Source organism: Manis javanica, chromosome 10 (genome assembly GCF_040802235.1).
Source record: "Manis javanica isolate MJ-LG chromosome 10, MJ_LKY, whole genome shotgun sequence".
Classification (NCBI taxonomy): domain Eukaryota; kingdom Metazoa; phylum Chordata; class Mammalia; order Pholidota; family Manidae; genus Manis; species Manis javanica.
Genome location: NC_133165.1, coordinates 68044500 through 68068822, shown reverse-complemented (window position 1 = coordinate 68068822; position 24323 = coordinate 68044500). Strand labels below are relative to the sequence as shown.

General features: G+C 39.4%; 1 protein-coding gene across 4 annotated transcripts in view; it reads left to right on the top strand.

The window, feature by feature from the left end:
- PTPRB (protein tyrosine phosphatase receptor type B) overlaps nucleotides 1–24323 on the top strand; it is a 130101-nt gene that overhangs the window by 26968 nt on the left and 78810 nt on the right. For 3 of the 4 annotated variants that reach the window (XM_073215594.1, XM_073215593.1, XM_073215592.1), the window contains exon 4: nucleotides 4162–4435. In XM_073215594.1, coding sequence (XP_073071695.1) covers nucleotides 4162–4435 — 274 coding nt within the window. Of the gene's footprint in view, nucleotides 1–3294; nucleotides 3806–4161; nucleotides 4436–24323 lie in introns of those variants that run through there. The other variant, XM_073215595.1, reaches the window with a different exon arrangement.

Sequence of the window (24323 nt, the reverse complement as noted above, 5' to 3'; positions counted from 1 at the left end):
ACACATTCTAAACTTGTTCAGTATCTTCTCAATCAGTTGTACAGCTTCTTGTAACCAGAGAGCTCAGTGGGATTTGAAAGAAAAAGCACAATAAGTTATCTCCAAGTCTCTTAAATATAACATGATATCTGGTGCAAGGTTTAGGGCAGAGGGATTGACTATCTGAGATGTTTGTTTGGACTTTAAATAATTGTTTTCACCAACTAGAGCTGGAAGTCTTGTTTGAGAGAAAAAAAAACAACCATATTATTTGACTCCTCCACAGCATATATCATTCTTCCCCTGGTGGTAGGGCCCTAGAACTTACATTTCTGGCAAGTTCTCAGATGATGCTGATACTACACTTTGAGAACCCCTGTCCTAAGGGCTACTACCTCCTTCCACTCCCTCCTGTCCCTTCTTTCTTCTTCCCTGTCACTCTTTTCTTTCCTCCCTCTTTCTCTTTCTCTTCAAAATCAATCTTCTCTTCTCCTTTTTATTCTTTTGCTCTTCCCTCTTTTTTCCTCTTTTCCTTCCCTCCCTCCTTTCCAAGATGATATTGGAGGATTCCAGCAGGAACATACTTAGAAGTACTTGCTTAGAGTATTTATTCATGCAACAATATTTACTGAGCATGTGCAAAGAATCATCCATTCACACACAATGGATATTTGTTAAAACACTACTTTTATACCAAGCTCTGTGCAAGAAGAATAAGACCAAGACTCTGCCCTAAGGAAATTCCCCATATAATGAGAAAAGCAGACATATAAATAATTATATGCACATACACACACATAATTAGTTTATTACCAAGTGTTATTAATGTTCTGAGTTAAACAAATTAGTTTCTGAGATGAAGAACAATAAAAGAACACTTTTTTCCTTGTGAGGTCTGAAAGGGCCTGGCCCCATAAAGGTGTGTTTGAGTTGTGGCCCAAGAAGATGAAGTGGCAGGCATAAAGGCCCTGGGACAGGAAAAAGTCAGCTCCAGTGGGGTGTCTCCAAAACCTACACCAGAACCTGGCACACAGTCAGTACTCAGTCAGTGTTTGCTGAATGAATGAGTAAATGAATTATCAGATGCAGGCCACTGAAGCATAGGAGGCACACAGGAGAGAAGTGAGGGGTGAGCAAACAGACACCAGGTCATGAAGGACCTTTTAAGTCATAGATGAAAAGTTTTGGATTAACCCATCAACTTTCCCAGTCCACTCTGCTGTCCCCTTATCCCCTCAACCTTCCCACACCCAGTTCAAACACTGATCTACAGTAGTCGTTCTTAAAGTGTGGCCCTTGGGAACCTGAGGACTAATTGTGTCACCTTTATGTTCATAATGTGACAAGAGCCATGCTTTCATCTGTGAAATCATAATTAATGATATGCAAATTATAACATGTGTTAATTAACTGCCATGACAATTTGTTTGAAAGACAGCTGTTTGTTCACTCAGATCTAATTGAAAGCAGCCCCACCCTTCCCATGCAGTCTGGGAAAGGTTTTCTAGTGGCAAAGAGAAGAGGTCATCCTCTGAAAACTTAGAGTGGCTGATCCTAAATTCCTGGAATGTAGTAACTTCTAAAGGAAATACAGTGTCACCAGGCAGGAGACACAGGTTCAAAAGAAGTTGAGGAATTTCAAACAAAGATGAGAACAAAGAAAAAACTGAATCAATTTATTTATATTTTGTACAGTAGTTTCAAATAGCAAAGATGATACTGGCAACTTTTCCTAGTCTCATACTGCCTTGAATCCATGACATTTCTAATTTCTTATGTTAATAAGAAAAAACATAATCACAAAAAAGCCTAAGTTTAAACTTTCCCTCATTGTTTCATATTATGTTCATTCTTACGAATCACTTAGGACCCACTAAGTATTTGTCAGTTCTGCTGTGAGCTTTAAGAGTCTCAAAAAAAAAAAAAAAAACCAAATTAAAACAAAACTGGCAGTTATATACCTTTGGAAAAGTCTATGACTTCAAGTCCTTCCCTTCACATATTGCTATGATTCTTCATACATATCAATATTAGAATAGATCAAAGACAACAGATGATTCTAAATGTATATGCCTGTCTTTGATAAATCAAAAATAAAATAATTGTATTTAAAGAAATCACCCTTTCTTTTCCTAATTACTATTCCCAAGGACAACATTAGCTCATCACTGTTAATAATAGAATTTGGAAGCATCTAGACTGTTGTGAGGATATTTTGTTATTGCCTTGTTTGATTGGTCCTCTTCAAACTTTGTCTATTTGGTGCATTTGGATACATCAATTATAAGGAAGGAATGTTAGACAGTATATTGGAAATGAGACATAATTTTAACATTAACTTAGAGGGTACAGTAGGTTGGTGGCATGTAGTGTTTAAAAAAAAAAGGATATTTGGGAAAACTTGGAGGAGTTTGAATTTATTGAAGAGTCCCACAAAAGAAGGAAGAGTATTTAGTATACTTGGGTCAGAAGATTCCAAATCTGATTGGCAATTTATGAGAAAATTTTATAAACCTCAACGGAAGAGACAAAAAGGATAGGCAGCAAAAGCTAAGAAAGTGCAAACCAAGTGGTGGATGAGTTTAAAAATTGTCTCAATATTTTGCTTCTATTACCTGGGTACATTTTTGCCCTTTGGTTCTCGGGAACTCGTTTTAAAACCCATTTTCAGATACATGATCATTCAGGAACCGAGACAAGTCGCTAAAACGGCATAAAGTTAGTGCTGCAAACTGAATAAATTTCAACTTTTTGTAATAGGGGAGCTGAGCCAGCAGCAGTATTTTCCACAAACAAGAGTTTATATGGCTTTCTTATTTATATTTCTTACATGGTCAGTGATGAAACTGCATTGCTTGTGGGCTAAACAGTCGATGGTGGTTATATTTGTTCTTGGTTAGCACCGCTGGTGTAAGATTTAGGGAGGACGCAGACGGCTACCCGGGAGAAAGCGGAAAGCGAAAGGCGGGAAATAATAAAGGTCTTGTCGACGATGGACAAGAACCTCTGGGCGTCTTTTTCTCTTTGTCAGGGGCCTGTGCTTTGGGACAAATGAATGCCTTGAGGTGAGAAGGGCAAAAACACTCTAATAAAAGGCTTCAGGAAAGAGTGCGGCGACCTAGGGAAACGTGCTGTGGTCAAGTTTAATCATGGGAAAAGAGGCCGTGGAGAAAGCAGAGGAGGAAGATAGGAAGGAAGATAGGCAGGGGGAGGCGCTGGGTGCGGAGCGCGGAGGGGGGCGGGCGCGGGGCTGGAAGGTGAGAGCGGGAGGTGCCGGCCGCGGCCAGGACGGCGCGGGGAGGCCCCCAGGGCGAAGAGTGAGAGTCGGGCGCAGGAGGCGGCGGAGCCGAGCGCCGCGGGACGGCCGGGACCCCCGGCAGCGCGGCCAGCTGGGCCCGCCCGGCCTCCTGGGCAGCCTCAGGCGTTGGCTCCTCGGGGCTCCCTCCCTTGCCCGCGCATTGTTCCTTTGCCGGGAGACGAGGAAATTGCCTTTTGATTGCGGAAGTCCGCGGACGGGCCCGGGGCGAGGCCGCGCGGGTCAGAATGGCAGCGTGGGAAGGGCGGCGCGCCGCCCGCCCCCGCCGCCTCTCGCGTCCGCAGCCCGCCCGCGGCCGCAGCAGCCCGGCCAGCAGCCGCAGCGGCCGCGGCCCCCGCGCGTCGCCAGCCGGGAGGGAGGTGTCCTGCGCCCGCGCGGCGCGCTGAGCGCGCGCAACAGGTGGAGGCGCGCCGCGTCCCAGCCGCTGCGTCGAGGCGCCGAGCCCCGGTGGGCGCGATGCTGAGCCATGGAGCCTGGCTGGCCTTGTGGACCGCCCTGAGCCTGCTGCAGGTGGGTGGGCTTGGAAGAGGTCGCGATAGCGCGCCCCCTCCGCGCCGAGAACCACATTCCCAGTCCAGGTTCTCGTCTCCTGAGCTGTGTTTTGGGACTTGCTCTCCCTTGAGAAGAAAGATCCTCTTACTGAGCCCCGAGCCAGACTCACAGCTCATTCTACTGTGAAAGGCAAAAAGCCACCTTCTTTTTCCAAAAGAGCGTTTGAGGAAAATGTTGCCACCCACCTCTGCCTTGGTTCTTTTCTCTGGCTGGGGGGAACGGGGAGCAGAGGCAATTTGGGGAGCTTTACTGTGAATATGTCCCCGGTCACTGTAGTCTGCAGGCTTCAGCTGTTGTCTCTGATTCCTTTGCAGACTGGACTGGGGGAGCCAGTAAAATGCAACTTCACTGTGACGGAGTCCAGGGTGTCCAGCCGGTCCGTGTCTCTCCAGTGGAGAACTTTGGGGTCACCCTGTAACTTTAGCCTCATCTACAACAATGACACTTCGGAGGTCGCGTGGTGCCACCCCATGCAGATAGACAACACCACCTATGGATGTAACCCCAAGGATTTACAAGCAGGAACCATCTATCACTTCCGGATTGTTTCTCTGGATGGAGAAGAGAGAACTGAGGTCCTGCAAACAGGTAAGGGTGACAGGTGCAGTGGGATGGCCAGGGCTCTCAGGGCTGAGCCCTGCCTTTTCAAGCTGGTTTTTCATTCAAGTCCAGGCACACAAAAAAATAAAAGTAAAAATGTCTGTGAAGGTAAATACTGACAAAGATTGTTGTCCCCCCAGATCTGACCAAAACCAGCTTAGTTGATGTTCAGAAATTTCCTTAGGGCTGAAAATAGTGTACTAGCCACTTCAAGTGGGCATGTAGCAAAGAGAAAGTGTGGACTGAGGAGGAAAATTGTTAAAGTGATATGGTTTGAGGTTGGTTCTATGGCATTTATTTGCCAAGGTCTGAAATAATTTTAACTAAAGGTTTCAGAATAAATTGTGGAAGTGCAATGATAAGGATACGCCTTTCCCTAACTTACTTTTGTTTTTGGAACCAGGACATAAAATATTCATGAATAGAACAGAGGCATTCATAGGGGAAAATTAGAAAAGCCCCTTGAAGTGAGGTTACAAAAATTATTTTCTATCAGTTGAATTTGAGTAAGTACAGCAGTATGCTATTGGAGAACATCCTTTGGTTACTCTGCATCTCAAGTCAATTATTTTTCTTACACTTTTGGTAAACCCTTCCATGCATACATGGCAAGAGTCTGTCTTTCCTGCCTCAGTTTCTCATCTGTAAATGAGTATTAGACTTGGTCATTCAGATCCAGTTTCTTACCAAGGGCCAATCATTTGTGTAAGGGCTGTCCCATTTGTTAGCTCATTCGTTCCACCAGCCACCCAGAGATGCCCTCTAAATTCCCTTTGATGTTCTACGACTTCATTAGTCTTCCTTTTAACATTATCTGCATTTGTTGCACTAACGAACTTTACTTTCATCCAGAAAGTCAAATTTAACTGAAAAATTCTGGAAATTAAATTGAGAAATGTATTGTCCTTACTATTCTTTCACATTCAATCTGAATAAAGATCACTTCCTTAGCTACTTTCATCTCTTTGGGCAGTTGCAGGAGAGTCAGGAAATGTAACTGGGTTCATGTATAAGTCAATCAAGTATTAATTCTCTTATTTTTTCAAAGAAAAAAGTTAGACTGCCCAGTTACATGACTTGACTTACTTCAGATGGAACTTTCAGATAATTATTGAGATTCACAGAAACTTAAAGTGAAGAGACACCACTTGTTAAGAATTTGGTTGTGTTTTCCATGGCATCAAACCTAGATGGATATCAACCACTTTACAGAAGTTTAAGCAGAAAGGTTTTTAGTCATAAAGTTGCTGATTTCTTGGTAGGTGAGTATAGTTTTTTGAACAATCACATTACTAATACTGTGAAATTTATGACAGAACAAAAGATGTTTTGATATTTTACTTGATAAGGTATCTGTGTTGAATGAGGCAAATGATTTTTTAAAATAGATGAGGCTTCAGAAGCTTATGGGAGAAATTATTTGAATATTGGAAGATTTGGCAAAACCAAAGGTATTAAGGAGTCAGAATATAGTCATTTAACCCAGAGGTTTTGCTTTTTTGGATAAACATGGATGGAAAAGGGCTCCCTGTGGGTATTACTAGTTAGAATGAGCTTTGAGTTTAATTATGCATGTAGATGTTTCCAGTCCACATTTGTGAAATGCAAGAAATATTTGCATTTAATTGACTACATCAAATTAATAAAGACTTTATCAGCATTTACAGTGTGCTGGAATTCAGGTTCTCATCATTTTTCTTAAGGAATTACTCTTTATAGTATCCAAATATGCTTTCACCACACAGTTTATGAGCCCCATGGTACATGAAATTTGCAGGTAATGTTTGTATAGTGGTATTTTTTTCACACTTATTTGTATGATGGTAGAACCCTCCTTAGGAGTCTACATTTTAAAAACAATTTTGCTTAAATAAACATTTTTATACATTAAAATTAAAGAACTGTTTCAGGGAGGATGTTTTTGGTTGAGTTTATTTACTTTTTGTCATTAGTGCTTTCTATATTTTAAGGACTTGAATTTTTCATTTAGATAAGGGAAAGTGGTAGTCTTCCTCTCTATTTATTGCTAAGCTGCAGAGGTGAGCTCCACAAATCCTATTTTACTGTTTTTAAAGCAGGACCAACAAATAGTATAATATTAAGTCTGAGATATAATTTCAAACAAAAAGTCATTCAGAATGCACTATGCTTGCCTTACTCCGTTTTGCCTTTCTCATCCGTCTAAAATAGAGTGGAGAGCCTGATATGATTCGGCTACAGATAAAGCAGTTGCTTAGATTATCTCTGGTATCATTCCAAATGATAATTTGGCTGCTTATTTTTTATTTTTCCTGATAAATTGCGTAAATAGTTATTTTGGTGTCATGTAGACATGACCATAAAGATCAGACATTTGAACTAAGTGGGAACTATTTCAGCAACAGTGTGCACTCTAGATTTCAGAATCAGAAAGCATATGTGTATTCAGATTCAGTTCAGCGAATATGTATCGAGATGGATACTACAGGGAATTATGCCACGTAGTGGCCCGTGAGCTCATGAAGATGCCAAGCAGAACATGGCCCCTGCTCTTGTAGTCCTGCGGAGAGGAATGGGAAGGTCATGGTGAGGGTAATGACAGCTTTACCACCGCCTTTGCAGATAAAGACTTTGCTCTGCCTCCTTTGCTTTCATAACCACACAGAAGGAAGGCATTTGGCAGTTCTCAGGTTCATTTGGTCATGAAGTGGTGAATGCAACAGCCACAATAAATTGGAAGTCAAGTTATTTCGTTGTGAATAAGACAATTTGAAAGCCAATTCTCTAACTTTGATGATAACAGATATTGATAGTATTCAACTGATACTCCATAGTGTCAATGAAGATAACAGAGATTGAAGTACTCCACTTTTGTACCACTGTGTCCTCAGAGTCTAGAGCAAAGGCTACAAACTGGTAGTCCGTGGGGACGTTTAGGTGTCTAAATAATAGATATGTTTTGTTTAGCTCACCTAGGGTTTGTGAAAACCCAGATTATTTCACCAACATAAACAATGGGAAATTCACATAAAGACCAGATGTATAGATTCTCTTAGAGTATTGGAAAATTTGGCAAAACCAAACCAGTCTGACTAGAACTCTCTAGAGCTGAGTTGTCAATTGTCAATTTCTCTCCTTTTAGATACCAATCCATAGGAATCCCCCTGGACCACTTCATTTATTTCCTTACTTGAATGCATTCTAAGGATACTTGAGTTTGTTCAAATGAAACTTTAGAGTTTTCATTTACAATATTTGAGGGGCTTTTATCTTCCCACCAAGAAGTTCTTTTTTAGTACCTCAAATAGCATCTAGCACATGGTAGGTGTTCAATAATACTGATTAAATGTATGGATACATGGATAACTAGATAAATGAATGAATAGTCGAATGGGTGGGTCTATGGATAGCTAGCTAGGAGAAGTACATGTACTAAAAATATGGTCTATTTTCTTTGGATTGTAGGTAATTTATAGAGACCAAGGAAGCTGTCTGGTGGTAGAGAACTTTACCTATAGAAGGAGTAGCTTAGTGGCATATGCCTTCTTGTTCATCAATTTCAGTTGCTTATTAATTAGCCTAGAACAAAAGGAAAAAATTATTTTAGTTCTTTTAATGTAGCTAATTCCTTTGTCTTTAATAAAAACTATTTTAGGAGCTTTAATTACCAAATCACCAAATTAGGTATTATTTCCACTTCAAAATGTTGCTTATTCTATTGGTTTACTAGGACTTCCATGACAAACATGCCACAGACTGAGTGGGTTCAACAATAGCAATTTATTTTCTCATGCCTCTGGAGACTTAAGCCCCAAATCCAGGTGTCACCAGGTCTCTTCTGAGGCTGCTCTGATTAGCTTGCAGATGCCACCTTCTCACTGTCCTCACATGCTTGTCCCTCTGCTTGTGCCACCTGTGTCCCATGAGGACGTCTCCAAATACAGTCACATTCTGAAAGACTGGGGGTTAGGGCTTCAATGTATGAATTTTAAAGGGACACAGTTCAGCCCATAACACATATAGCTTTAATTTTTCAATAATTTTAGGCCATTATTTCTCACTAATGTCTGTAAACTACTTGTAAATCAAAATGTCTTGCAGAGTTTGGTATAAAAGCATATTCTTAGCCCCCACATGTAATGAATTAGGAGGAATGGAGCCCAGGTTATCTGATTTTAAACAAATATCAAAGTGAATCCATACACACTGAAGTTCAAGAGCTATTGACATAGTTTTTCATTGTCATTAAGGTTTCGGTACCATTCCTCTTTATGCATGATTAAACCTATAATGCCTAGGAATGTTTATTGTCCTTCCCAGGAAGAAAATAATACTCTAATAGTTGTCTTGTACTTTTATACTATATAAAATACTTCTTTCACCTACCCTATTTAGTAGGTAAGAGTATAAAATATGTATTACACTGACCCCATTCTGTTTAATTTCATCCTCCTGGCAGTCCTATGGAGGGAGTATTTTGAAAGAGCAGGTTGCACAGTTAAAAGCTGAGTTCTGAAAACAACTTTCTCCATCACTTACTAGCCAGGTTTCCTTGGACAAATTACTAATCTCTCTAAACTTGTTTCCTAATCTATAGAATGGGAATAGTGATAAAAATAATGCCTACTTCATGGTGAGATATTAACTGGCTCATACATAATTTCTAGCATAGTTTTTATCTCAAACTAACCAGCTAGTGAATTTACCATTATCACCTTCAAGTAGGAGATGAGTTTCATATTCATAAAGATTAATCACAAATCCGCACAACAAATATATGATTAGCCCAGAACTTGGACCCTGGTTTACTAACTCCAGTTATTTCCCTACCCTGCAGAAAAGATACGACCTTTAAGTTGTTATTAGTTCTTTATAATTGCCATATGCTATTTTTTTCTTCTCAATCAACTTTTTTTTTATTTGGTATCATTAATATAAAATCGCATGAGCAACATTGTGGTTACTATATTCCCCCCATTATCAAGTCCTTACCAGATACCCCATTACAGCATTACAGTCACTGTCCATCAGCATGGTAACATGCTATAGAGTCACTACTTGTCTTCTCTGTGCTATACTGCCTTCCCCCTGTTCCCCCGCTATGTTATGTGTGCTCATCATAATGCCCTTTATTCCCCTTATCCCTCACTTCCCTCCTACCCTCCCCCATCCCTTTCCCTTTGGCAACTGTTTGCCCGTTCTTGGGTTCTGTGATTCTGCTGCTGTTTTGTTCCTTCAGTTTTTCATTATTCTTATACTCCACATATGAGTGAAATCATTTGATACTTGTCTTTCTCCACCTGGTTTATTTCACTGAACATAGTACCCTCTAGCTCCATCCATCCATGTTGTTACAAATGTTAAGATTTGTTTTCTTCTTTTTTTTTTTTGAGAGGGCATCTCTCATATTTATTGATCAAATGGTTGTTAACAACAATAAAATTCTGTACAGGGAACTCAATGCACAATCATTAATCCACCCCAAGCCTAATTCTCATTAGTGTCCGATCTTCTGAAGCCTAACGAACAAGTTCTTACATGGTGAACAAATTCTTACATAGTGAATAAGTTCTTACATGGTGAACAGTAAAAGGGCAGTCATCACAGAAACTTTCAGTTTTGATCAGACATTATGAATGATAAACAATCAGGTCAAATATGAATATTCGTTTGATTTTTATACTTGATTTATATGTGAATCCCACATTTCCCCCTTATCATTATTATTATTATTATTATTTTTAATAAAATGCTGAAGTGGTAGGTAGATGCAAGATAAAGGTAGAAAACATAGTTTAGTGCTGTAAGAGGGCAAATGTAGATGATCAGGTGTGTGCCTATAGACTAAGTATTAATCCAAGCTACACAAGGGCAACAAAACATCCACGGATACAGAAGATTTCTCTCAAAACAGGGGGGGTAAGGTTCTAAGCCTCACCTCTGTTGATCCCCAATTTCTCACCTGATGGACCCCCTGCGACTGTGCCTGTCTTAGTTTGTTCCTCCCTTGAGGAATCTTACCGTCTCTGGCTAACCAGTCATCTTCCGGGGCCATACAGGGAAATGTAAAGTTGGTAAGTGAGAGAGAAGCAATATTGTTTGAAAAGATTAGCTTTTTACTACTTTGCAGATTTATGTCCTGTGGCTTTTATGCCCAGCATTTGTCTTGAGGTATCTTTACCACTTGGAAGAATTATGATACTTGGTAAATTCGATATGAAGCACGAATTCTATTTAAGAATTGTAATTAGGAAGGAAGAAGAAAAGCTATAGAAGTAGCAGACAGAAGAAAACATGGGAAGACTGATTATTTCTTTGACATATCTTCTTGTAAAGTAACTTAAGCATATATAAGTTTTAAACTACTAATTAAATTGTGCACACACATTAACATAATAGGAGTACAGTTACATAACCAAAGCAGACCTACAATTACCAGCCATCTCTAGTGAAACCAAGAAAACCATTTAGGCACCCTAAGCATTTGTGAAAACTTATCTATGATATGATGGATATTGTCTAACTGAATTTGAATAGTTTGAGAAAAATCAGACAAATTAAAACAACACATTCCTGGGAACTGTTCACATCCCATATGTTCTTTTAACAGTAGATAGTCTGTAGTCTCAAGATTTTGGAGCACTGCAACTTGCACTTCTTCCAATTCTTGGTTGAGTTCCAACAGTATAGATCCAGTCAGATTTGTTGTTTTACTGTATGCACAGGCCAGCTTAGATATCTCCTTCTTCATTCCAATGGCAAGTCCAGGAACCAGTGGGATTAATGCAGCTACAATTGCAACAGTGCCAGGATCTTTGTTGAAGTTTTTTGATGATCATCTTCTGGAATGACTCTTCCAGAGTATGTGGATGTTGGAACTTCTTCATATCGTATCTTAGTTCATTTTCTGGGTAGCCAAATTAGGCTTTGATCCTCTATATAAACACAAACAGACCCTTTGCCCACACTTTGATATGCCCTTTATACCATTGTGAAGAACTTATTGGAGGTCACCACACAGGAACTGCTATTTTTTATTTTTATTTTAAGAGAAAGGAATATTATCAGAAAAATGTACTTTCATAGCTGATCATCTGACACCCTTCAAATGATCAAAATTAAGGATATTTAAAGCATTAATCATTGATTTACAGTTAATTTTATCCTATCAGGGAGTAATACCCCTTTCCTTTTTTTTTTCTTTTTTTGTTATCATTAATCTACAATTACATGAAGAATATTATGCTTACTAGGCTCTCCCCTATACCAGGTCCCCCTATAAGCCCCTTTACAGTCACTGTCCTTCAGCATAGCAAAATGCTGTAGAATCACTACTTGTCTTCTCTGTGTTGTACAGCCCTCCCCTTTCTCCAACCCCCACCCATTATGCATGCTAATCTTAATATCCCTCTTCTTCTTCCCCCTCCCTTGTTCCTCCCTAACCACCCATCCTCCCCAGTCCCTTTCCCTTTGGTACCTGTTAGTCCATTCTTGGGTTCTGTGATTCTGCTGCTGTTTTGTTCCTTCAGTTTTTCCTTTGTTCTTATACTCCACAGATGAGTGAAATCATTTGGTATTTCTCTTTCTCCTCTTGGCTTATTTCACTGAGCATAATACCCTCCAGCTCCATCCATATTGCTGCAAATGGTAGGATTTGCCCTCTTATTATGGCTGAGTAATATTCCATTGTGTATATATACCACATCTTCCTTATCCATTCATCTACTGACGGACACTTAGGTTGCTTCCAATTCTTGCCTATTGTAAATAGTGCTGCGATAAACATAGGGGTGCATCTGTGTTTTTCAAACTTGATTGCTGCATTCTTAGGGCAAATTCCTAGGAGTAGAATTCCTGGGTCAAATGTTAAGTCTGTTTTGAGCATTTTGAGGAACCTACATACTGCTTGCACAATGGTTGAACTAATTTTCATTCCCACCAGCAGTGTAGGAGGGTTCCCCTTTCTCCACAGCCTCGCCAACATGTGTTGTTGTTTGTCTATTGGAAGGTAGCCATCCTTACTGGTGTGAGGTGATATCTCATTGTAGTTTTAATTTGCATTTCTCTGATGACAAGTGATGTGGAGCATCTTTTCATGTGTCTGTTGGCCATCTGTATTTCTTCTTTGGAGAACTGTCTGTTCAGTTCCTCTGCCCGTTTTTTAATTGGATTGTTTGTTTTTTGTTTGTTGAGGTGGGTGTGCTCTTTATATATTTTGGACGTCAAGCCTTTATCGGATCTGTCATTTACAAATATATTCTCCCATACTGTAGGGTTCCTTTTTGTTCTATTGATGTTGTCTTTTGCTGTACAGAAGCTTTTCAGCTTAATATAGTCCCACTTGTTCATTTTTGCTGTTGTTTCCTTGCCTGGGGAGATATGTTCAAGAAGAGGTCACTCATGTTTATGTCTAGGAGGGTTTTGCCTATGTTTTTTTCTAAGAGTTTTATGGTTTCATGACTTACATTCAGGTCTTTGATACATTTTGAATTTACTTTTGTGTATGGGGTTAGACAATGGTCCAGTTTCATTCTCCTGCATATAGCTGTCCAGTTTTGCCAGCACCATCTGTTGAAGAGACTGTCATTTCCCCATTGTATGTCCATGGCTCCTTTATCAGATATTAATTGACCATATATGTTTGGGTTAATGTCTGGACTCTCTAGTCTGTTCCACTGGTCTGTGGCTCTGTTCTTGTGCCAGAACCAAATTGTCTTGATTACTATGGCTTTGTAGTAGAGCTTGAAGTTGGGGAGTGAGATCCCCCCTACTTTATTCTTCTTTCTCAGGATTGCTTTGGCTATTCAGGGTCTTTGGTGTTTCCATATGAATTTTTGAATTATTTGTTCCAGTTCATTGAAGAATATTGCTGGTAGTTTGATAGGGATTGCATCGAATCTGTATATTGCTTTGGGCAGGATGGCCATTTTGACGATATTAATTCTTCCTAGCCACCAGCATGGGATGAGTTTCCATTTGTTAGTGTCCCCTTTAATTTCTCTTAAGAGTGACTTGTAGTTTTCAGAGTATAAGTCTTTCACTTCTTTGGTTAGGTTTATTCCTAGGTATTTTATTCTTTTTGAAGCAGTTGTGAATGGAATTGTTTTCCTGATTTCTCTTTCTATTGCTTCATTGTTAGTGTATAGGAAAGCTACAGATTTCCTTCTTTGGTTAGGTTTATTCCTAGGTATTTTATTCTTTTTGAAGCAGTTGTGAATGGAATTGTTTTCCTGATTTCTCTTTCTATTGCTTCATTGTTAGTGTATAGGAAAGCTACAGATTTCTGTGTTAATTTTGTATCCTACAACTTTGCTGTATTCCGATATCAGTTCTAGTTGTTTTGGAGTGGAGTCTTTAGGGTTTTTTATGTACAATATCATTTCATCTGCAAATAGTGACAGTTTAGCTTCTTCTTTACCAATCTGAATTCCTTGTATTTCTTTGTTTTGTCTGATTGCTGTGGCTAGGACCTCCAGTACTATGTTAAATAACAGTGGGGAGAGTGGGCATCCCTGTCTTGTTCCCGATGTCAGAGGAAAAGCTTTCAGCTTCTCGCTGTTCAGTATGATGTTGGCTGTGGCTTTATCATATATGGCCTTTATTATGTTGAGGTACTTGCCCTCTATACCCATTTTGCTGAGAGTTTTTATCATGAATGGATGTTGAATTTTGTCGAATGCTTTTTCAGCATCTATGGAGATGATCATGTGGTATTTGTCCTTTTTGTTGATGTGGTGGATGATGTTGATGGATTTTCCAATGTGGTACCATCCTTGCATCCCTGGGATGAATCCCACTTGGTCCTTTTGATGTATTTTTGAATTCGGTTTGCTAATATTTTATTGAGTATTTTTGCATCTACATTCATCAGGGATATTGGTCTGTAGTTTTCTTTTTTGGTGGGGTCTTTGCCTGGTTTTGGTATTAGGGTGATGTTGGCTTCATAGAATGAGTTTGGGAGTATTCCCTCCTCTTCTATTTTTTGGAACACTTTAAGGAGAATGGGTATTATGTCTTCTCTGTGTGTCTGATAAAATTCCAAGGTAAATCCGTCCGGCCCTGGGGTTTTGTTCTTGGGTAGTTTTTTGATTACCATTTCAATTTCTTTGCTCGTAATTGGTTTGTTTAACTTTTGTGTTTCTTTCTTGGTCAGTCTTGGGAGGTTGTATTTTTCTAGGAAGTTACCCATTTCTTCTAGGTTTTCCAGCTTGTGGCATATAGGTTTTCATAGTAGTCTTTAATAATTCTTTGTATGTCTGTGGAGTCTGTCGTGATTTTTCCGTTCTCATTTCTGAATCTGTTGATTTGTGTTGATTCTCTTTTTGTCTTAATAAGTTTGGCTAGAGGCTTATTTATTTTGTTTATTTTCTCAAAGAACCAGCTCTTGGTTTCATTGAATTTTGCTATTGTTTATTCTTCTCAATTTTATTTATTTCTTCTCTGATCTTTATTATGTCCCTCCTTCTGCTGCTTTAGGCCTCATTTGTTCTTCTTTTTCCAGTTTTGATAATTGTGATGTTAGACTATTCATTTGGGATTGTTCTTCCTTCTTCAAGTATGCCTGGATCACTATATACTTTCCTCTTAAGACTGCTTTTGCTGCGTCCCACAGAAGTTGGGGCTTTGTGTTATTGTTGTCATTTGTTTCTATATATTCCTTGATCTCTATTTTAATTTGTTCGTTGATCCATTGATTATTTAGGAGCATGTTGTTAAGCCTCCATGTGTTTGTGAGCCTTTTTGTTTTCTTTGTAGAATTTATTTCTACTTTCATACCTTTGTGGTCTGAAAAATTGGTTGGTAGAATTTCATTATTTTGGAATTTACTGAGGCTCTTTTTGTGAGCTAGTATGTGGTCTATTCTGGAGAATGTTCCATGTGCACTTGAGAAGAATGTATATCCTGTTGCTTTTGGATGTAGAGTTCTATAGATGTCTATTAGATCCATCTGTTCTACTGTGTTGTTCAGTGCCTCCGTGTCCTTACTTCTTTTCTGCCCAGTGGATCTATCCTTTGGGGTGAGTGGTGTGTTGAAGTCTCCTAAAATGAATGCATTGCAGTCTATTTCCCCCTTTAGTTCTGTTAGTATTTGTTTCACATATGCTGGTGCTCCTGTGTTGGGTGCATATATATTTATAATGGTTATATCCTCTTGTTGGACTGAGCCCTTTATCATTATGTAGTGTCCTTCTTTATCTCTTGTTACTTTCTTTGTTTTGAAGTCTATTTTGTCTGATATTAGTACTGCAACCCCTGCTTTCTTCTCACTGTTGTTTGCCTCAAATATGTTTTTCCATCCCTTGACTTTTAGTCTGTGCATGTCTTTGGGTTTGAGGTGAGTTTCTTGTAAGCAGCATATAAATGGGTCTTGCTTTTTTATCCATTCTATTACTCTGTGTCTTTTGATTGCTGCATTAAGTCCATTTACATTTAGGGTGACTATTGAGAGATATGTACTTATTGCCATTGCAGGCTTTAAATTTGTGGTTACCAAAGGTTCAAGGTTAGCCTCTTTAGTATCTTACTTCCTAACTTAACTGGCTTATTGAGCTGTTATATACACTGTCTGGAGATTCTTTTCTGCTCTCCCTTCTTATTCCTCCTCCTCCATTCTTCATATGTTGGGTGTTTTGTTCTGTGCTCTTTTTAGGAGTGCTCCCATCTAGAGCAGTCCCTGTAAGATGCCCTGTAGAGGTGGTTTGTGGGAAGCAAATTCCCTCAGCTTTTGCTTGTCTGGGAATTATTTAATCCCGCCATCATATTTAAATGATAGTCGTGCTGGATACAGTATCCTTGGTTCAAGGCCCTTCTGTTCATTGCATTAAATATATCATGCCATTCTCTTCTGGCCTGTAGGGTTTCTGTTGAGAAGTCTGATGATAGCCTGATGGGTTTTCCTTTATAAGTGACCTTTTTATCTCTAGCTGCCTTTAAAACTCTTTCCTTGTCCTTGATCTTTGCCATTTTAATTATTATGTGTCTTGGTGTTGTCCTCCTTGGATCCTTTCTGTTGGGGGTTTTGTGTATTTCCGTGGTCTATTCGATTATTTCCTCCCTTAGTTTGGGGAAGTTTTCAGCAATTATTTCTTCAAAGACACTTTCTATCCCTTTTCCTCTCTCTTCTTCTTCTGGTACCCCTATAATATGGATATTGTTCCTTTTCAATTGGTCATGCATTTCTCTTAATATTGTTTCATTCCTGGAGATCCTTTTATCTCTCTTTATGTCAGCTTCTATGCGTTCCTATTCTCTGGTTTCTATTCCTTCCGTGGCCTCTTGCATCTTATCCATTCTGCTTATAAATCCTTCCAGAGTTTGTTTTACTTCTGTTATCTCCTTCCTGGCATCTGTGATCTCCCTCCAGACTTCATCCCATTGCTCTTGCATATTTCTCTGCATCTCCGTCAGCATGTTTATGATTTTTATTTTGAATTCTTTTTCAGGAAGACTGGTTAGGTCTGTCTCCTTCTCTGGTGTTGCCTCTGTGGTCTTGGTTTGCCTGTAATTTTGCCTTTTCATGGTGATAGAAATAGTTTGCAGAGCTGGAACGAGTGATGGGTGGAAGAACTTCCCTTCTTGTTGGTTTGTGGCCTTCCTCTCCTGGGAGAACAGCGACCTCTAGTGGCTTGTGCTGGGAAGCTGCACGCAGACAGGGCTTCTGCTTCCTTCCCAGCTGCTATGGAGTTTATCTCCGCTGTTGCTGTGGGTGTGGCCTGGCTCCGGTTGCTGCTCCAAAATGGTGGAGCCGCATTGGAGGGGGAGCAGCCGGGAGGCTATTTATCTCCGTAAGGGGCCTCCGTGCTCCCTGCTGCCCAGGGGGTTAGAGTGCCCAGAGATCCCCAGATTCCCTACCTCTGGACTAAGTGTCCCGCCCTGCCCCTTTAAGACTTTCAAAAAGCACTCACCAAAACCAAACAACAACAACAACAACAAAAAAATTAAATAAATAATTTTTTAAAAACTGCTTGCTTTTCTTTGTCCTCAGGCACCGGCCTCAGGCACCCACTCACCAGTCTTGCTGCCCTGTTTCCCTAGTATTGGGGTCCCTGTCCCTTTAAGACTTCCAAAAAGCACTCGCCAAAAAGAAAAAAAGAAAAAAAAATGGCCACTCGCTTTTCTTTGTTCTCCAGCACCAGGCCTAGGGACCCGCTCACTGGTCTTGCTGCCCTGTTTCCCTAGTATCCAGGGCCCCGCGCATGCACTGTGTCTGCGCTCTGTTCCGGATGGCTGGGGCTGGGTGTTCAGCAGTCCTGGGCTCCTTCTCCCTCCCTGCTGACTGCTCTCCTCCCTCCGGGAGCTGGGGGGTGGGGCACTCGGGTCCTGCCGAGCCGGAGCTTGTATCTTACCCCTTTGTGAGGCGCTGAGTTCTCGCAGGTGTGGATGTGGTCTGGATGTTGTCCTGTGTCCTCTGGTCTTTATTCTAGAAGAGTTGTCTTTGTTATATTTTCATAGATATATGTGGTTTTTGGAGATTTCCACTGCTCTACTCATGCCGCCATCTTGGCTCCCTCCCAGGATTTGTTTTCTTGTATGGCTGAAGAATATTACATTGTGTGTATGTACCTCATCTTCTTGATCCATTCATCTACTGATGGACACATAAGTTGCTTCCATTTCTTGGCTATTGTAAATAGTGCTGTGATAAACATAGGGGTGCATATGTCTTTTTGAAACTGGGCTCCTGCATTCTTAGGGTAAATTCCTAGGAGTGGAATCCCTAGATTAAATGGTATTTCTATTTTTAGTTTTTTGAGGAACCTCCATAGTGCTTTCCACAATGGTTGAACTAATTTACATTCCCATCAACAGTGTTGGAGGGTTCCTCTGCATCCTCGCCAGCATTTGTTGTTCCTAGTCTTTTCTGTTGGCCCTCCTAACTGGTGTGAGGTGATATCTCATTGTGGTTTTAATTTGCATTTCCCTGATAATTAGTGATGTGGAGCATCTTTTCATGCATCTGTTGACCATCTGAATTTCTTCTTTGGAGAAATGTCTGGTCAGATCCTCTGCCCATTTTTAATCGGGTTATTTTCTTTTAGGGTGTTGAGGCATGTGAGTTCTTTATATTTTTGGATGTTAACCCCTTGTCAGATAGGTCATTTACAAATATATTCTCCCATACTGCAGGATGCCTTTTTGTTCTGCTGATGGTGTCCTTTGCTATAGATAAACTTTTTAGCATGATATAGTCCCATTTATTCATTTTTTATTTTGTTTCCCTTGCCCAAGGAGATGTGTTCAGGAAAAAGTTGCTCATGTTTATATTCAAGAGATTTTTGCCTATGTTTTCTTTTAAGAGTTTAATGGTTTCATGACTTACATTCAGGTCTTTCATCCATTTTGAGTTTACTTTTGTGTATGGGGTTAGGCAATAATCCAGTTTCATTCTCTTACATGTAGCTGTCCAGTTTTGCCAACATCAGTTGTTGAAGAGGCTATCATTTTCCCATTGTGTATCCATGGCTCCTTTATCCTATATTAATTGACTATATATGCTTGCATTTATATCTGGGCTCTCTAGTCTGTTACATTGGTCTGTGGGTCTGTTCTTGTGCCAGGACCAAATTGTCTTGATTACTGTGGCTTTGTAGTAGAGCTTGAAATCGGGGAGTGTTATCTGCCCCACTTTATTCTTCCTTCTCAGGATTGCTTTGGCTATTTGGGGTCTTTTGTGGTTCCATATGAATTTTAGAACTATTTACTCTAGTTTGTTGAAGAATGCTGTTGGTCTTCTGATAGGGATTGCATTGAATCTGTATATTGCTTTGGGCAGGATGGCCATTTTGACAATATTAATTCTTCCTAGCCATGAGCACAGGATGTGTTTCCATTTATTGATATCTTCTTTAATTTCTCTCGTGAGTATCTTGTAGTTTTCAGAGTATAGGTCTTTCACTTTCTTGGTTAGGTATATTCCTAGGTATTTTTTTCTTTTTGATACAATTGTGAATGGAATTGTTTTCCTGATTTCTCTTTCTGCTAGTTCATAGTTAGTGTATATGAATGCAACATATTTCTGTGTATTAATTTTGTATCCTGTAACTTTGCTGAATTCATATATTCTAGTAGTTTTGGAGTGGATTTTTTAGGGTTGTTTATGTACAATATCATGTCATCTGAAAACAGGGACAGTTTAACTTCTTCCTTGCCAATCTAGATGCCTTTTATTTCTTTGTTTTGTCTGTTTGCCTTGGCTAGGACCTCCAGTACTATGTTGAATAGAAGTGGAGAGAATGGGCATCCCTGTCTTCTTCCTGACCTTAGAGGAAAAGCTTTCAGCTTCTTGCTGTTAAGTATGATATTGGCTCAAGTCAGTTTTTGAAAGGGAAAAGATATGTTATGAAATACTTTAAATCCATATTTACTTAGCCTACACCAGGGTGGAATAATGACTAAATATACTACAGTGTGAAGAAATTTTAAGCAGCTATTGATTTTCTGTTGTGTTGAACTTTTGGTGATGGGCTTCAGTATTTAACAATTGGCCATTTGCAGTCTACATCAGGAATTCTAAGGTCAAGCTGAGCTACATGTATCAAATGAACCAACCTAGTTCTCTGAACTTGATCTTCTTTTGTGTGCTTATGAGACTTTCTCCATTAGTTTGACTTCATTAGGCCTGACATTCTACAGGTTAGCCAGAAAAAAATAAACTCTAATTGATTCCAGCAGAATAAGCAAAGAACAAAGAAAGGTGTTCCACCTTCCATTCCCACATACCAATTCACTGAATCCCCCCTGGGGGATAAAGAATAACACAGACACCTTTCTGACTGTTAGGGAAAATTCATATATGATTGAATGTATATAAATGAAGATAAATATATGTCTATAAACAAACAATATGCAACTAAAATTAACATAGTAGGTGTATAGATTTCCAGGGATTTGGGGTTTTGATTTTGTTTTATATCTTTAATATGGAAAAACTCAAACACAAAGAAGTCAACAGAATATTATGATGAGCTATCATGTACTCATCACTTACCAATTGATAGCCAATCTTGTTTCATCTATATGAAGCGCAGTCCCCTATCCCCTACCCACTCACTCATTCCATTGATAAATATTTCAGTATGCATTTCTGAAAGATAAGTTACTTTTAACATAACCACATTATTATGATACCTAACATTAATAATAATTCCTTAATATCTACATGTGCAGGTTTGGAATCATACGTCAAGTTATAGCTCATTAATTTCTATATAAGAAAGACTTCTGGTCAGCAATCTGATTAGAAGGGGAAACCAAGGGACTTCTCTTTATGCTGCTTGTGTGTAGCACTTTAGATAATATTGAGAACGCCTCAGTTTTAATATCAAAGCATTCAAATGGAGCTACTGAAGGATGTCATGGGGATGAGGGCATTAAAGTCCCCACCAGCAGTCAGGGTACCCTCAGTGCTGGAACGGTTCTCTAACACTCCCCAGAAGTGAGCCTACTGTGCTTCCGTTTACACTGCTTTCTCGCTCTGCAATGCCCTTTCTTCTTTCTGATTTCTAAGTCTGACTTGACCTTCCACATGTGTTCATTTCCTTCCTGAAGCCCACCTCTGAGACCTTAACCCTTGGAAATCATACTCCATCTGTATCTTCAGCATTGATGCTGGCCTGTGTTACTCTTAACAGCAAGAAGAACAGCAACACTGATACCAGCTGTCACTCACTGAGCACCCACTCTGTGCCATGGCTGCACTTACCACCTCACCTGCATGACCTCTTAACACTTACAGCTCTGTAAAGTAGGTATTTTCAGTCCCACTTTCAGATGAGGAAACCAAGCATCAGCAAGGTTGCCTAAAGACACGGTTGTGACAGTGTTGGGATTTGAACCCAGGTCCAGGATGACATCAAAGTCACCCTCCCTGGTAACTGACCTTTTTTGTGTCCCTTTTTCACATATGTCAACTGCCTGAGTAGACTATAGACTCCTAGAGGGCCGATCATCTACTACGTACATACCTAGGGCTGTGTATGACGACTGCTGAATAACATGGCATCTTCCACTGTTGCCAGTGATGAATCAAATGATTGTCAAAACTTCTTTAATTTCCCTTTCAAGGTTGTTACAACTTGGAAAGTTCCTTACCACCTGAACTTTATATGTATAAAGCTGATAAATCAAATGCATGTTAATCTGATGTGTTAACATAATAGAGTTATGTCATCTTACAATCTTACAAGGAGTCAGAAAACCGACTATAGTTAAATAGTAACAATATCACAAAGTAAAAGAACACCGCTGCTCTATAAATTTATTTAATTAACTGGAGATTGTGAGCAACAGCTTTTTCATTTTTTCCTCTGCCCATTTCCAAAACTCTGTATCAAGGGATGCTTTGCGACTTTTGCCCCTACTTACCCTGATTTCCATAAAAAAGTTCCCAATTATTTTATATGAATAGTTGATGTTCACTCCATCTTATGCAGAGAGCTGCATAAATGCAGCTTCCATTCTCCTAGGCACCCTGCTTTTAACTGGAATAGCATCCCAATTTCTGTAACGGTACAGAAATTGACTCTTAATTACTAAAAAGACAGATCTCTTGGTCTGGAGTTTGTGGTGAAAGATAAGATGGAGGTGAGGGGAATAGCATCCTGTTTGAGATGACTTTGAGTACCTACCATAAAACTTAGACTTCATCTCATGAAAACTTCTTGGCGCTTCAAGGGGGGATGAGGATGGCAAATGGAAGAGAGATACAGAGCAGTTATTTGGCAATAGTGGAGGAAAGATAGAAAATAAGGCAGATACCCAGAAAGCTCTTGAAGTAATCCAAACACAAGGTGATGTAAGGCAGTTACTTTAGGGGGGAAAGAAAGAACAAACAAGAAAAACATTTTTTTAAAAACACAATAAAACTTCCAAGGCCACAGAATTAGATTTTGCTGTCCTTAGTGTTGTTACTCATTACCTATACTACCATGTTGGAACCATTAAGTGAAAATTCTGTACATTTGCCCACTCTTTTCCATAGACATCTGGTTTGATATTTTGTTGTTCTGTTTTGTTACACTGAATATGCATCTCCCAACGTCTTCCCACTCTGCAATAGCTAAGGTGAGACAGAAAAAATGCATGACTTGGAGCCAAATATTAAAAGCTCAGCTGTACTATTTGTTACCTATATAACGTAAGTGAATCAGTTAATATCTCTGACCTCCTATTCCAACTGAGAAAGCACATTGTAAGCTGCAACACATCTGATGCAGATATACCGGGATGCTATTATGACTTCAAGAAATGCTTTTGGTACACTAGCCCATGGATTGACTGTGCTCTTGTTACAAGGTTGAATTGAGTTCCAAAATAAATATTATCATTTCAAATTCTAAATATTCTGAAGATCCCTGTATCAAGAGATAATCATGTCTTAATGGTCATGCAAAAGAATTTTTAAACAAATATTTCTCCCATTTTATATATACATGAGTTTCTCCCTCTTCCTAAGCACATATTAAAAAAAATGAAAGAAGGAAGAAATGAAGAATTCATTTTGGTATAGGACTTTCGCTAAACTTCATCTTTTCCTCTGAGAACAGAAAAATTGGGTTAACACCAAGCCTACTTATGAAATCCTGGGGCTTCCTGATACTGGCAGACTCACTGAGATACAGCAGGGGAATACTACAGAACTTTGCATCTGGCATTCCATATTCCAGGTCTGTCTGGAGCTAGGAGGTACAAAGATATTTTTTATGGCTAATGATAAATGTTGATATATTGATTGAGATTAAATTACAGATTAATGGTTTTTGACAGTTTTCACAGTTTATGCTACCTCACTGGTTACTGCATGTATGATAATGATGGGTGGAAAAAATGGAAAGGCTATAAATGTACACATATGTGCATTGATAAGTCTGGCCATCAGCATAAATTACATTAAGTCAGGTAAGGTTTTCTAATTACATTTACACTGTCCTATGATTAGAAGATTACAGACACCTAACTAAATTTTCAAACAGCACTAAAAACGTCTTTCTCTCTCTCATATATATGTATATATGAAATTAGCACCCCTGAGGGAAGAACCTAACTTGTTTCTAATAAGATACTGAAAAAAAATTTCTAACATAGCAGAGTTTTCACTGGGCTAAGATTGAAAAGAAGTCTGAAAACGAGTTAACTTCTGCAGCATGCTTAGAAATAGTGGACAACGGCCAGCAAAGGGCTTTATCACAGGATAAATGGGGTTTTAAGTGTTTGTTTCCAGTGCAGGTTCTCGCAGCCCAGGCACTTCCCAGTCTCATTGTTCCTTTGTTTTGGCGGATGTACAAAGGATTGACTGTTTTGTTTTCTGGCTCAGAGAGATTAGATAAAGTCTGCATTTCTGAACTTCACCCTCTAGGCACGCAATCTTAAAATTTATTTTTTATAGCTCATATTTTACATCTTATGTGTGTTTAGATTATATTGATCATAATTCTTTTTTAACTTTTATCTGGCTTGGTTGTAGACCTAGATGACAGTATTGATCCCTTTTGAACTATCACTGGAAAGCAGCTGTCCCTCTCATCCATGTCCTTAAACTGCCTCTTCAGCAAAATGCGTCACCTCAGTTGGCTATGACAAGGTTGTTCTTGGGTTTCAATGGTCTGTTAGAACTTCATGGTGGTGAGTCCCTTATCCTTGCCAGGCAACAAGAAAACTTTCCGTGAGGGGAAATTATTATGTTCCTTCTTTTTATTATGACGTCCTGAAATATAGACTATTACATAGGATAGAAAATTTAAATAATATTACAAGAAAAAGTACTATTTTTCCTCAAGAACCTATAAGTGAGACTCATCTTGAGATTTTCTTTGTTTTTTATCTCAATGGTTAGAAACTTTACTGGGGGAGAGAACATCCTGGAAGATGGTGGAATAGGAGGTTTCTACTGTCACTTCCT